The 15602-nt window shown below is 43.0% G+C and overlaps 1 protein-coding gene and 1 long non-coding RNA gene across 4 annotated transcripts in view; both read left to right on the top strand.

The window, feature by feature from the left end:
• Positions 1-2481, top strand: part of IKBKE (inhibitor of nuclear factor kappa B kinase subunit epsilon) — a 34754-nt gene extending 32273 nt beyond the window's left edge. For both annotated transcript variants that reach the window (XM_081916335.1, XM_081916334.1), the window contains exons 19-21: positions 908-1008; positions 1471-1542; positions 1711-2481. In XM_081916335.1, the coding sequence (XP_081772461.1) occupies positions 908-1008; positions 1471-1542; positions 1711-1738 (201 nt within the window). In that variant the 3' untranslated portion in view covers positions 1739-2481. The remainder of the gene's footprint in view (positions 1-907; positions 1009-1470; positions 1543-1710) is intronic.
• Positions 2482-8259: 5778 nt separating this feature from the next.
• LOC309372687 lies at positions 8260-14360 on the top strand. Of its 2 annotated transcripts, none has more exons than XR_014169614.1 (3): positions 8260-8639; positions 12336-12380; positions 12942-14360. It is a non-coding gene; the product is annotated as an uncharacterized lncRNA (long non-coding RNA). The 2 variants fall into 2 exon arrangements; XR_014169615.1 differs by lacking the exon at positions 8260-8639 and adding an exon at positions 9284-9909.
• The last annotated feature ends 1242 nt before the right edge of the window (positions 14361-15602 follow it).

The following is a 15602-nucleotide window of genomic DNA, read 5'->3' as shown; positions in this document are numbered from 1 at the left end:
GTGGCTTGGTTAGAGTCAACCCCTTATTTGTACCTCAGTTGCTTTAAGTGTCCCAGCTATCCGAATCCACAATGTGACCCCCATGTGTCACTCTGTCAGGGCCGGATTTAGGTTTGATGAGGCCCTAAGGTACTGGAGGTAATGGGACCCTTTATATGTCCAGCTGTCCTTTGTCAACAACAAATTGTCACTGTTTTTTGTGTTGAATATACGCTATATGTCCATGCATAATGTAGACACCCTGTATATAGAACTGAGCAAACTAGTGATATTTTGGGGAGCAGGCAGGGCCCATTACTTACACCACAGGAGCCTACACAACATAAAACACTGTTGCTGTATGTAGGTTTTATTTTATTTGCTTTTTATCTTATATTTTGGAAATGTACATCCAGTTTTTTTCTTTAAATTTTTTGGGGGCCCCCAAGAGCAAAAGATTAATTCAGACAGGCAACTAACCAGCTGTTTATGTTGCGAAGGGCTCACATTGGACAAGAGTTCCACCCAGTGATGTGATGAAATAATGGTTCACTGGAGAGTCGCCTCATCAAAAGCAATGGAGCCATAATTGCAATTACTGTATGCATAACATGGTTGCCTAAATCCAGCCTAATGGAGACTGTAATAGTAATAGGCCTGACACTTTTTGAACACCACCTGTTGCAAATAGGATCCACTTTTAACTGGTATATGCAAAGGAACATTGTACGTACTCACTCCATTGTTTTTGTTCTGTTTTGCATTTTGCGTCCCCTGAAGATTTTCCATGGACAGTAGAACCTTTCATATATATTAATTGATTCTGGCATTTTGAAAGGCAATTCGCTTTTCATAATTTCATGTACCAAGTGTGATGAGAGCTTAGTATGCCTGTAGTGATCTGTGGTGTTTTTCATTTTCTTGACAGGCTTTGGATGAGTTGCCTCAGAGAATCCTCCAAGGCAAAACAACACATTCTGCACCTACACAAGTTTACATGAACCAGAAGCACCAAGACATGGTGTTTGGGTATGTGCACACAAATATAACTGTCAAGGCATATGGAGTCTGGATGTTTTCTGGGTGTGCTTCTTTTTTGCACCGTTGTAATAATTTATGATGAAAAGCAACTAGTGTGTGGCACATATTTAAAATATATCCCTCACCTCTCAGGCCAGTGTGTGTGTCATGTGAGTTGATATATTATCACATTCAAAGCGTGCTATGCCACCTTCCAACAGTAATTCCAGTGTGGTTTACAGCAAAAGAATATGACTCCAGTAAGAGCAACATAGTGAAATTCATCACAATCCACAGACCAGCCAGATACCACCCAGGCATGGTATTAACAATCTGCAAATGCCTAGGTGAAGAAAATGTATTGTACAATGTTCTGGTGAGCATCTGCTTGGTCATGCATAATTAATAATTTTAAAAATGCATAATTAAATAAAAAAAGTTGAACTGTACTTTTTGTTGTGTCTTGAACAGGATGCAAGAACTTCAGGACCAGATGAAAATAGTAGCTCACAATCTCCAGCTCAACAATAGCATCATCCAGCGGTAAGAGGTTCTGAAATCTCTTTAGCAGCATATAAAGCTATGCCTAAGAGAAAGTACTAAGCATGATAAGAAAGCATTGCTCTCCCAAGACTGAAAAATGCATGCATTCAAAAGGTGAGTTGTGACCGCTTCTCTAATCCAAATCACCTTTTTATTTTCTTTCTCTAGGTTAAATGGTGTTGCACCAGGACTGTAGGGGTGAGAGTAGGCTGCAGAGCCAGAAATTCTAATGCGGGTAAATCCACATCGTTGAAGACTTACTGGGGAGAAAACTTCATTGTTGAGTCTTAAAGATGCCTATGCATTCTACCTCCCTGCTGTAGCACTTTGATGTGGATTTAAGCGAGTGGTCTGTCTAACCAGCATACCTCAATAGAGAACCAAATGTGTTTGATGTGTTTGTTACGTTTTGAGAGAGAGAAATATTTTTTCTCCTACCCAAATTTTATTGTTTGCTTACTCCTTTCAATCTTCAGTAATGGAACTGGAGGTTCTTTTCCTTGGTTCAGTGAGATCTGACATTTTGAAGCTTGTCATGCACTTTTAACAGGCACTAGAGCCTCACTGAACCAAATCTGGCTAGCCAGTTGCCCTGAAATGTCCGTTGTTAAGTACTAGAAATACTTAACTCGGAAGCAAAGAAACTATACCTCACCATACTGTTCCTTGGTTGACCTTTGTTCATTGATGAGCCCTTTGTGGTAGTCTAATGTAAAAGGGATCCTAGGTTTGTGGGAGCAAAGCTGTGTCCCCCCCCCCCGGCTTCAAGCAGTGACTCAGAAACTACAAAAAAGAGTCTGGAGAGTGGGCATTATCAACCTACAGTAGTGCTGTCTGCAAACAAGCCAGGTGTAGATGCCAGTACAGAGACCAAAGTAGGATGTGGCATGTGAGAAGCTGGACTCCCCCAAGGAACTAATAAACTCTGCACTGAAGCCCTCACAGTTTCCTGCCTTTCTTGACAACTATGGCAACGAACCCATCTGGATGGTGGTAAGAGTTGAGACGTTAGACAGGGTTGCTTTAAGAGCTCCACTCACCAGTGGAGACACACGGGCTCTGTTTGACTTGATGGAACATGATGGAGAAAGTTGTCCACTTTCGGAGAGCTGTCCTTGGTGCTACAGAGCTTGCTTGGTTTGGCCATGTCTCTCTTTCTCTCTCCTTGGCTTTTTGGTTGTCTGTTGGAACCTGGCCTTGTGTAGGAAGACTTACCGGGGAGAAGTCTTGTGTAGAAAGTCTTGCTCCTTGCCTGTAACTGCCAGTCAGGTGAGACCCACACCCCATCCCATTGGTTTCCACTTGTCAGGGCTGCTGAGTCTGAGAAAACAGAACTAATTTATCTTCTTTTGATCTGTTGGTTAGAGTGGTTCAAGGGGCATAATACAGACTTGGTTGCTCATGGTGCACGGTGCACATACCATTTTTAATAACAAAAAAAACTTACTTTGATGAGAAAATATTTGTAGAAGGTTTAGGATGTAGGTTGTATTTTTGTTTTAAGCATATTGATAGTTTTTTCTTGGGATCTATGAGATATAAGGAGCTGTTGCATTGTTTAAGCGATGTGGTCACGTTTTTAAACATTTTAGGCATACACATAAAAAGTAATGTATGGCGTGTTCCTGTGTGTCCCAATGCAATTGTATTGCATCTCCTGAGATGAACAACAGAGATGTTTACTGAAAGTACAACAGGATATCAGTGGAAAAGAATCTATTTTAAAACACTCAAGGACTTTTTGCCTTGCATAATGATCATAGTGTTGAGTTAAGAGTACTGGTTGCGTGTATGCTTCCAACCCTGGGTCAAGGCTCTTATCTTTAAAATTCAGGAGGAAACCAGGGTCACTTATGCAAATCTTCTTTATGCCAAGTTAGAATGGAGATGGGAGCACTCTGGAATTCTCTCAGTATTGAGTGAGAAGGTATTCTTCTTTGTACAAGTGCTGCAAGAACATTTTAATTATTTCAGCTTGCTTTAGGCTGATTTCTGTTTGGTTTTATTTGTTTTTAATCAAAGTGGCACTGAGTGCTTTAGAAGACTGGACCAGACTTTTCTTTTCATAACCATTTGTTCCAGCCCTGTCTCCTAGTCTGCCTCAATATGCTTTGCTGGATTCAGATGGTTCTAGATGTTGCCCACTAAATAGAAAATGGCCGGGATATATTTCAGGCTTGCTTTTGGAAACAAGCCAAAATTGATTAGGATAAATGGATGAGAGAGGCAGGTGTCTTGTTGCTGCATGTATGTTTAATTATAAATGTTTTGCTTTCACCCCAAAGCAGAGCAGGCAAGCAACCAACACACTTCCAGGTTTCTGGTTTGATTTATCTTAAGCTTCCAGGCCTGGTGTGTGTATTAACTTTTTCATCCCAAAAGGCTGTGAGCTAAGTAAAGAGTTTTCTGCTTTCCTTTGATTAAAACAGCAACAACGAACCAGCTGAGCAGATAAGTTAATGTCAGCACAGAGAAGCTAAGGCTGAAGTAGAATTGTTTGGTTGTGATCCAGGAGATTCCCCCTTAGAGATGAACAACAAGGGCTGGTGCCCTTGCATTAGGGCATCTTCCTCCCTTTCGCCCCCAGCAGCAGCTGCTCCTCAACCTGCCTCAGAAGCTGCTTTTGATGTACAGTCACACCTAGTTCAGCATTTTCTACCCTGACTGGCACTGGATGCCCAGGTTTTCAGACAGTCCCACCAGGAGATGCAGGGGACTGAACCTCGAACTTTGCTCGTGCAAAGCACATGCTCTGCTACTGAGCTGTGGCCCTTCCCCTCAGTTTCTGGCTCTGTTAAACCACACATACTGAACCACATGGGAGCTGCTGCTCTATTACGCTCCCCTGCAGAGATGCAGTATATAGGTCACCTGCATATTCCTGCACTACAGGTCGTCGGACTAGATGACCCCCAGAGTCCCTGCCTACTCTACAGTTCTATGAAATACTGCAGCCACATGGGCAGAGCCAAACACCCGGTCCCCTCCCATCCAGTGAAAGGGGACTCAGATATGGTGTACGGCACCATACCATTAGGGGAGTGAGGGCAGCAGGAAGGCTTGTGCTATGCAGCCCTGTGGATCACGTTAGCAATTTTGCTCTTGCAAATTAAAGATGGAAACTGGTGGGTTTCGTAGACCAGTTGAAATGAATGAACCCGAGTTAGTCATGCCCCTTGACTTCAGCGGCTCTGCTCTGAATAGGACTAGCATTGGCCACAACACAATATATCTGTGTAAGTTGAATATTTGAAGTTGACCTTTTAAAGAAAGGGAAAAAACCCCAGTGCGGTTTAATGGATGTGTAAGCCATTCAAGAATGATAATGAAGAAGACAGATTTTATTTATGCTGCAGCAAAGTGGTATGCAGGAGTGGTGGACCTTTTGGGAAAGCCATATTCCTAAGCACCAAGCTTCTTGTTGCAGGACTAATTGCAGATTGGTTTCCCGATTATTCCTCCCTTAAAAAAAAACAAAAAAACAGAATAAGCTGCCTGAAGATGGGTGTGTTGGGTGTGGGAAGATGGCTGGCAGGGTGAAGTCTTCAGCATTTTTTCCCTCACCCCCCCCCCCTGCTTCCATTCAGTGCTTCCTGAAGCAGCTTTTCCTCTTTAAATGAACAGTAGAGTACCTTGGCGTGCATTTGAGAATGACATCTTTTGGCCTGATACTCTCTGCTTTCTCAGAGGTGTGCTGTGGGGGTAAGTGAAACTGAGATGATGGGAGCCAAGCCGAGTATTTAGTAGCTGATGGGTATTGCTGAAAACAGCATTTTAGCTCAGTGGTGAGGCATGTTGACTGCAAGGATTTGTCGTGCTCTGCACCTTTTTATCATTTTTTAACCTTGGGCTTTACAAGCCCCAGGGTAATCCTCAGAGGCTGCCTGCTGACTCAGCTGTGTGCCAGCAGCCGCAATGTGTCAAGCAGTGATATAGGAAGCCCAGGGGTCTCTGGGGAGCAAAGCATTAAGATGATATTAGGAAGCTATTTGCCATTGGAGAAGCAGATGCAGTATCCCTGCCTTGCACCCTATCCAGCCTGCTTAGTAAGTGATTTATGGGCCCAAACCCCAATGGACGGGAGCAGACATAATGCAAGGTCTCCACGCTGCAGATGGAGCAAACCATTTCAATGATAAATACAGCGTGCAGAAAAATTGAACGGCTGCGCTGAACATGACAACACCTCCTCCCCTTTCTGAAAGCAAATATTTTAGAATTGGGGAAGTGGATGGTTTAGAAAGGAAAGGCATTCCCTTGGCTGCCCTTTCTCCCACCCCTTAAAGATAAATCACTGTCCATGGGCTGTTAATTTCCCTTCTGTGCTAATAATGCTACCTCTGCCGAGTGACAATGAATCTTCAGAGCAGGCACCTGCTACCAGGCGGTAACCCTGGTGACCGGCCTAGTCGACAGACTTGAACTATGAAGCCAACACAGAGATGGTTAAAATGAAGGGATGGTCACTTCAAAGTACAGGAACAACAGCATATTATTTGAATATTTGTAGCTGGAGAAGCTGGGGGGTGGTAGCGCTGTTTCCCTGCAATGTGGTCTCGTCCTATTGGAAAGGGTATGTGAATGAAACCACCATGTGAAGTGGGGTTAAATGTGTGGGTCTTTCTTACCCAACTGGCATCCCAGGGGAACCAATCTTCTGGAAAGATCTACCCATATAGCTGGCCCCCCACCCACATGGCTGCGCCATTCAGTGTCTCTCGCACACACAACAGCACCATTGAGATTATTCTCGTCCGGAAGTGGTTCCATGGTTGTTGAATATTCAGTCTGATTTGTTTGTGGAGAATGGTACACAATGTTACATCAAGCAATTGTTATCCCACATTTTCCTGTCACCTTCTTTACTGACCAAACTCTGTGTGTTTGTTTAGAAGTAGGTTTGCTATGCAAGAGCATCAGACCCATTCTAATTACATAACCTGAATTTGCCACTATGCGCTTGAATCCCACCTGTGAAATAGTGACAGATTGAAGACACCCCATGCTTGAAGACCTCAGATTAAAGCACCTTGTGACGTGAGTTAGGTTTAAAAAGAACGAAGAAGAAAAAAACCTTGACCACTGTTCTCCCCCACTGCCCCCATTGTTTTAATAACACAATAATGTAGCCTATCCCAAGACTTTTAAATAGCACACCTCATAATACATATTCTTGGCATGAAATGCTGACTCTACCACATCTCTGAACAACCAAAACTTCTCACTCTGAGGCAACCTGACAGGGCCCCTCTATCAGCATGATCTAAAGAGACTTCACGTTCCCTCCCTGAATTCAGACTCAGAAGCGATGACTGAGTCTGTCTTTCACTTTCTGATGCTGCAGCTGGGCTCACATTAAATAGAAATCCTTAGCGTTGTGCTGAACTTTGTAGATTTGCTTGGTTACTTGCTCGCTCTGGTTCATTACCCCTACCCAGCAAGGGGCAAACTGCATTTGGAAGAAAGGATCTGCTTACAGATTTCCCAGCCACAAGAAACTGTTTCGAAAGCTTGAGGGGAAACCCCCAGCAATCAGCCTCTGGGATTTCATGTGTGGTGTTTCTCACCTCAGCCCAGTCATTCCCATCACCACTTGAAAACGAGGGATCAAGGCTGTGACAGGACTGATCTCTGAAAGGGTGGTTCTTCTCTGAGCAGAGTTGCCCTTCATTTTCTTACTATTGCTTTGGCTAGCTCTAATAAATGAATTGTTGAAGCAAATGTGCAAGGGTGGTAGCCTAAGAAGCTGATGCTTGCACTCCTCACAAAGCAGCTGTTAACCACAAGCCAGTATCTACAATAGAAGCCCACTTCTGTGTCATGTTTATCCTATGATTATAGGTTGGTTGTTTGCTTGTTTGTTTTACTTAAATGTTATGCTGGTGCCTGTGGGCACTCTTGTCGCAATGGAACTTCCCTATTAAAGTAGCTTCATTTGTTCTTGTACTATTGCTCCATGGAAATTAAATGGAGATGGCCAAGCTACAATGCTTTGTCGATTCCATCCTAAGTGGAATAATATGTTTACATCAGCGAATACTTTGATGTGGAATCTCTCTTGGCCTCCCTGGAAGAGCTTTCTAAAGCATTACACCACTGTCAAAGCTAAACTGCCTTAAAGTAGCAATTGCACATTAAACATTCCTTTAATATGCAGAAAATAGAACTCTTTTTGTCTGGTACATTTGGCTTGTTCTTAATGATTACTCTTTCATAAGAAGTATTTTCCCTTCTGACTCAGATAAATGTTGGAATGTGCAAGAAACTTATAAACTCCTGTGCATTATTATTATTGTTGTTGTTGTTGTTTTATAACTGATTATTTCACAAGCTTCTTTCTAATTTTTCAGTATCTGATTACTGTGTTGTGTGGCTCTGCTGAGTTTGCTGGAGTACATTAACCAGAGTTTCCAACCAGTCTTTCTTGGCATGTACACAAATATGCTGACACATGGAAATGCAACCATTTCCACTGAACAAAACATACTTTCTGCGCAGAATAAAACCAAATGACTGTTCCAGAAATAAATATGAGTAGGGCTTAGGTCTTTAGCAATTATATGTTGAAAAGATAGATACATGAGGGAGGTTAGATAAGTTCCTAGATGAAAGAAGGGAGGCAATACAGAGCATGTGTTTTATGATGTGCAAGAGAAAGGAGACATGCTAAAGATCCATAGATACCTGTGTTGTGTTGATACCTGAAAATTTATTAGATAAAAAAAATGATATGCAGGCATCTCGAAAAATTTCATGGTGGAAATGGAACTACAAGTAGCTGATGAGTGTTTGCTAAGGAACAGATCTTATTTTTTATTCTATAATAAGGTGCCCAGTTTAGTGGAGAAAACAAGTAATTGACAATATTCTTTTCATAAGCTTGAGACTGGTGGACCTCTGAAGTATTGCATCCTGTTTTGCACACATTTTAGCAAAAGACAATATCCATGTGAGAACAGCAAAAGCGAAAAGACTGTAGCGGGTACTGCAGTATTTGGCATAAGGCAAAACAGCCTCATTATGACAACAGGACTCATTGTGTACAAGTGAAAGGGAACTATTAATCAGCCCTGAGATGAATCATTTCTGCTAGCCAGGTAATGCTCAGTGGAAATCTGGACTTCCACACTTTATGCAACGTTTCTAGAAAGAATTGGGATGGGAAGATTTATTTTTCAATCCAGCCAAGACTGCTTTTAATAATAGTTATCCGATGCAAATGTATTAATATTTTTAGTCTGCAGTCGAAACCCCCTTTGTGTCAGGCTGGAGGCAAGGAAGAGTTTGAACAGAGGTGTCCCTCCACCCAGCCTTGGTGACATCTGCTTATAGAATAATGCCAATGACACTCCACCAGTGTGGGTGGAAATGCTGCCAGCAGGATCCCTGCCTGTGGCAGTTCATGGAAATCCTGAAATAGAAGAAGAGGAGTTTGGATTTGATATCCCACTTTATCACTACCCGAAGGAGTCTCAAAGCGGCTAACATTCTCCTTTCCCTTCCTTTCCCACAACAAACACTCTGTGAGGTGAGTGGGGCTGAGAGACTTCAAAGAAGTGTGACTGGCCCAAGGTCACCCAGTAGCTGCATGTGGAGGAGCGGAGACGTGAACCCAGTCCCCCAGATTACGATGACTTTTGTCTCAGCACCACCCAACGTTGTCATGTGACCCGTGAAAGGTTTACCATAAGGTCTTCAGACTGAAAGAGGTTCACCACCTAGAGCTTTATTATTTCAACAAAATCTATTAAATTGTGATTTCCTTCCTCTTTGAAAGCACCACCATGGTTTTTTTTACATAACGGCTGTGTTTTAGTATGTTTTTCTTTCTGTGCTAGTCTCAGCAAGTTTCTTTAGTGTGCCTTGCTATCTGCAAAGATCCCTGGACTTAAAAGTTCAAGGCTTTAAACTCTGTATGAACAAGGCTCAAGAGAGGGCCAGTGTGATTGTATTGCACAAGACAGTTCCTCATAGTGCAGCATCTCTTAGAAAAGCCTGATCTCTGGAAAAGTTCCCAATTTAGACTTCTCAAATCCACATCCACCAGTTTGTGACTATGCTTTCAAGTACTGGAAAGGAACTTCTAGAGAGGGAACTTCCTCTGGGTTGAACAATGAGTTAAGTGAATTAGCGGGGAGCGGAGAGTTGGGGAAATTCCTTAACTCTCATTTGAAATAGTGAAAGAAATTGAAAATAAAACTACTTTTCCTACCCATTTTCCCAGTTAAACCCAAATTTCACAGTGAAAATAATCAGCTGGCACTTAGGCCTGTAACAGGCAGAACATCACAAGAGACTCAAAACTGCAAGAATTTGATCTAGATACAATTGGGTGAATCCCCCTCCCACCCTTGGCTGAGAGTTCAGGTCAGTTTAGCAGCCACTTAGAGCTCTGACCCCTTGGGAATGTTGTGATATTCATGAGGAGGATTACATTTAGATGTTCGCTTCAGTTAGGGTTTGGAAATCCGAAACTTTCTCTGGGCTCAGGTCTCACAATTATAGTGACGACAGTGGAATCTGCAACAAAATGTTGCAGTGTGGAGGTGTGCCCCCTGCTCAGAATTCCAGCTACTCCATTCCATGGCCATTGCACACACTTAGTCCTCATTGGGTATTTTTGGAGTTTTCCTTCCTTAGGAAGATTTTTTTTGTCTCCCACCCCCTACCCCAGCCCACCCCGATGCCTGCTGATACCTCCTGTTCTGGGCGAGTGGTGCTATTTTGACTACATAAGTAACTGCACTCTTAACCTGAACAGCAGAAATACAGGGAAACGTATTTGATATTGCAATCATAGTCTCACCCTTCAACTCTATCCCCCCCCCCCGACATTCCAGGAGTAAAGGCTGTTCTGCACTTCTACCCAGGATACAGTATACAACAGGGATCAGCAAACCTTTTCAGCAGGGGGGCCAGTCCACTGTCCCTCAGACCTTGTGGGGGTCCAGACTATATTTTGAAGGGGAAAAAAGAACAAATTCCTATGCCCCACAAATAACCCAGAGATGCATTTTAAATAAAAGCACACATACTACAGTGGTACCGCGGGTTACATACACTTCAGGTTACATACGCTTCAGGTTACAGACTCCGCTAACCCAGAAATATTACCTCGGGTTAAGAACTTTGCTTCAGGATGAGAACAGAAATCATGCTCCAGTGGCAGCGGGAGGCCCCATTAGCTAAAGTGGTGCTTCAGGTTAAGAACAGTTTCAGGTTAAGTACAGACCTCCGGAACAAATTAAGTACTTAACCCGAGGTACCACTGTACTTAATGTAAAAACATGTTTATTCCTGGACCGTCCGTGGGCCAGATTTAGAAGGCAATTGGGCCGGATCTGGCCCCCGGGCCTTAGTTTGCCTACCCATGGTATATAACATCTTCCTGAAGGAAGAGTAGTCCTTCTGAATTTATGCTGCTTTGGGGAGGAAATAATGGCTGGATATTAATGACAGAAGCTCATCTCTCCTAAAGTTACGCTACAAATCCTATTGTAAGACTGTGAAACACGAGTAAAAGCCTAGTGGCTACTAGTACTATATACTGATAAATGCAAATTACTATGTCTTGGATACAATATATTCAATAAGTACTATCACATTAGCCAGTTACAGACATCCCTTTCATAGAATGATGCCCCATATTAGCCATATTCAGAGTAGCTCCGTTGGCATCAATGCATTTAAGTAACTTACATTCATTTATTTTTAAGTAACGCAGGTTCAGTTATCTACTCTTGAGTAAGACTAACATTAGCTAACCCATAATCTTTTGTGACCTTCATTTAGGAACAGTGAGTTTATGGTTAGGGATAAAATATGACTCTTCCTTGATCCAAAGTCAACAAATTGCTACTCTCCCAATGGTGGCCCACAAGCATATTGTCAGATACTAACTTAGACATCTGTACATGGGTGCTAACAGGCCACACTTCCTCTGTTTTCCAGAGCAGCCATATAAATCAGATTTTCTTCCTCCGCTGTCAGAGCTAATAATCTGCTCTCAGCTGTGGTCTCCCCCCTATAGAATTGAAATCTAAAGGGCAAATTGCTAATTAAAGACAGATTGTATTGAATTTGTGACTCGGTGTGAAATGGCAAACATTCTTTCAAATGTGCCTGATGGATTAACTATTTTAAAGATATTCATGCCTTGCAGGGGGAAATATCCATCTGATTTGTCTTATGCTCCTCCTCTTAGACGAACATTTACTGTGTCAAGACTCCAAAATTTGTCCTTGTCTTAGGTCATTCATTCCCTTGAGACCAGTTACCTGTGATATAGGGGAAATGGAGAATTCATCTCGCTATTCTGTACTTTACCCAGTTTATGTGAAAAGCAGGTCTAAGAGGTTAGATCCAGTTCTGAGCTGACCTTTCCAACTCTTCTCTATGATAATAGCCAACGTGCTGGGCTAGAAGTGTTCTGAAATGATAATGAGAGGCAAAAAATCAGACATAAGCTGGCTGTAAGGGTAAATGAAGCATCTAGTTAGACAATAAAATCAATGTACCCATCTGTCCTATGTGTGTTTAGTCAAAACTGAAAGACCAGTTTTGTTATTTAATTAATTTATGGGGTTGTCATTGTGGCAACCATGAGAGCAGTGGTGTCTTTGAGGACATCCCCATGTGCCTTCCAAGCCTTTAAGTTCCCCTGCCCCACTCATTGCCCCCTTCCTCACGAAGTGGCAAATGTGGTTCTTCCCCCCCTCCCTCACTTGAAAAGTGTACAGAACACTGAATGAAGAAGCTGGAAGTGTGATGCTGTCTCCTACTTCCTCTTCCAGCTTGTGAAGGCTCAGCAGTCAACAGAAAGTGAAGCAAATGAGGAGGTATGGAAGGAAACTGCAGCTATTAGGGAAACACAGAAATGGGGGCGGGGGGGGAGTGTCGTAGGAGTTGGGGAACAGGGAAAATGTAGTGCCAGAGAAAGCGAGAGAATCCATGTGCATGCATGCACACCCAAGTCTGATCCAGCAAAACAAAGCCTCTAGAAATTGCCTATTTTCCCCATGGGTCCAATCACCAGCAAATCACATCTGTCTGTCTCCAGCTACTAAACTATAAAAGTCATGGATCTGGTGCTTTCCAGTACTGCCGTTGCACAAAATCTGAGGCATGGACTCTTATGGATTGTCATTCTTTCCCCCAAGACTTCCCTGAAAAACCACCATCAAATCATAGGCCACCTCTGTGCTCACTTGTATGTTCTGTGATGTGTCAAGTGTTTCCTTTGTCACCATATGTAAAAGTCATGAAGATCCATGAGGACCTGTGTCTTTGTGGCACTGGCCAGCACCAGATCTGTGATTTCCCCCACCCCACCTGTAAACCTTAATTTAATAATGGCTTTGGGGGAACGCTGTGTAAAATCATGCATTTTTATTTTACAGAATATCAGACTCTTCCCCAGATCCCATGGAAAAGCAAATAATCTCTCTGTGTGTGTTTCTCTCTGCCTGTCTGGGAGGAGGAGGTGTCCCAGGGGGAGAAATGAAGGAAGCAGCCAGAGGGGAGCATCCTCTCAAAATTCCAAATGTACTCATTTGGCCCAACCCCAATCTATTTTGCTTCTCTTTAAACTTGCTTAAATGGTCTCAGTTGTATTGCTCTGCTATTCCTATGAAGTTTGCTTTTATTTCTGCTTATGGTCCCCTCCTTTTTTTTGTATTTGATACATCTCTATGTCCTGCAGCTAATACATTGAAATTGTGCTCATCGTTCAGTTCTCACAGTAGTTGAAAACATGAACACAATGTAAAGTGCAACCTCTGGGACCCAAATATATATGTTTTAAACCTTTTCTTTAAAACAATCATATTTATTGCAGGACCCAACAGTGGTAATTTGAGTATGTGCAGTTTGTTCAGAGAGTGCCTTACTTGAGGAAACTCCTTCAACATGGTTCTAATCTAATGGTTCTTCCTTTCCCTCTGGCAAACTCTACAGAAGCACAATGCATGACTAGAGAAGGAAGAGACGCCAATAAAGCAGCGTATATATTCCTCATTTTGACACTTATTTCATTTAATTGCTAGCCTTCAGAATTAAATGAATACTTGCACTGTACCATGTCGTATCTATGACCATAGGATCTCCCTGCACTGGGCTTGAATTGTTCCTCAAGATGCTCTCAACAAGTAAACATAAGAACATAAGATGAGCCTGCTGGATCAGGCCAATGCCCCACCTAGTCCAGCATCCCGTTCTCACGGGGGCCAGCCAGATGTCTATGGGAAACCCACAAGTGGCACCCCCAAGCACAAGCGCATTCTTCCCTCCTGTGGTTTCCAGAAATGGATATTCAGAAGCATTAAGGAGGCAGAACATAGCCATGCTAGTAGTCATCGATAGCCTGGTCTTCCATGAATTTGTCTAACTCTCTTATAAAGCCATCCAAGTTGGTGGGCATTACTGCCTCCTTTGGGGAACGAGTTTCATAGCTGAACTGTGCTGTCTGAAAAAGTGCTTTCTTTTATCTATCCTGAATCATCCAACATTCAATTTCTTTGGATATCCACAAGTTCTAGTGTTATGAGAGAGGGCCTTCTTGGTAGTGGCGCCCGCCCTGTGGAATGCCCTCCCATCAGATGTCAAGGAAATAAACAACTATCTGACTTTTAGAAGACATCTGAAGGCAGCCCTGTTCAGGGAAGTTTTTAATGTCTGAAGTTTTATTCTGTTTCTAGTCCTCTGTTGGGAGCCGCCCAGAATGGCTGGGGAAACCCAGCCAGGTAGGCGGGGTATAAATGATAAAATTGTTATTATTATTACTTTCTCCATGCAGTGCAGAATTTTACCCCTTACCTTTTCTCTAAACTAAAAACTCCCAAACCTTTCTTCATAGGACATGTTTGATCCCTTATTGACTATTTTATATGTACAAATTGTATATGATGTGATCCTACTCATTCTTTGGGAATTCTCTACCCATGACTATTCGTGGAGGGCCTGTTGTGGGTATGTGTATGGGGGGGCAGAGGGGAAAGGCAATTCTTGCTGCAAGTAATACTGGCATGTGGCATTATTTGGAGGTGGGTGGTCAAGGTTGTGCAGTGAGAGGTTACTGAGTGGGGTGTGGCCAGAACTGTGGGTTCTGTTTCCCTGAGAATAGGGAGCATTATAAGTGTGGTTGCTGTCACTCTCATTTTGTGATACAGTATCTGCTTTCCTCTGCAAACTTTCACTTTGGGGTGGAAAGGCAGATCCAGCATGTTAGCTCTAAGAGGCAGATTCTTTATCTTGGTGTTTACACAGCCTGGAATTTCCCTGAAAGGGCTCGCTTAAATCCGCAAAATTAGCTGAGCCCAGTAAGCAATTAGGTCTGGATAAAGTTTACATGATCCAGAGGCAGCACAAGCTAGAGTTTGTAAGAGAATGTCTATCCTGGCTTGGCTGATTAAACTTGCCTGCTAGTGCTGTTAGAACACAAATGCAAACAGTCCAAAGGATCAGTGGTAGCAGGGTCACCTCCAGTGTGGTTGGGACCAGGGGCTGCTGTTTTAATTTCCCACAATGCCCTGGGTGTAACATCCCTCCAGGGCATTGTGGGAAATTTAAAATGGTAGCTCCCTGATGCATTTTCCAAAGAGGGTCCAGGTGTCAGGAGTGGCTTGTGTGTAGGTGCTAACTGCTGCCCATGCTGGGGTTGGTTACCTTGGAAAAGCCTATCAGCACCACAATGTTCAGTGCTGTGCCTCTGACCAATTTCTGGAAGATGTGGGCACCTGCTTACACTTCTGCGGAGCAAGCAGCACATCCTGCAAAGGAGGGAGACCTATATCTGTAAGTGAATAAGCAGGTTCACTAGGGATGAAGGTGAAAGGGTCTGAGCACAACTATGCCTGGCTCCTCCATAATGCATTTTCTGCCACCTGGGCTAGAATTACATAAGACAAGTGTCCCTTGATGTCCCTGTCCTGAAATGCCCTCCACACTCCTTGTAGAGCCTATGCCATTCAGGAGAATGGGAGCTAAGTTTACTTTCCAAAGGGAGACAGGATGGGGCTCAGAATTTCTGAGAACTCATAGTCTCACCTGTTCCATTGTTGACT

The sequence above is a fragment of the Podarcis melisellensis genome (assembly GCF_964234715.1).
Source record: "Podarcis melisellensis genome assembly, chromosome: 6".
In the NCBI taxonomy this organism is placed as follows: Eukaryota; Metazoa; Chordata; class Lepidosauria; order Squamata; family Lacertidae; genus Podarcis; species Podarcis melisellensis.
Note: the sequence above shows the minus strand (reverse complement) of the source record. Positions and strands in the feature narration are given on the sequence as shown.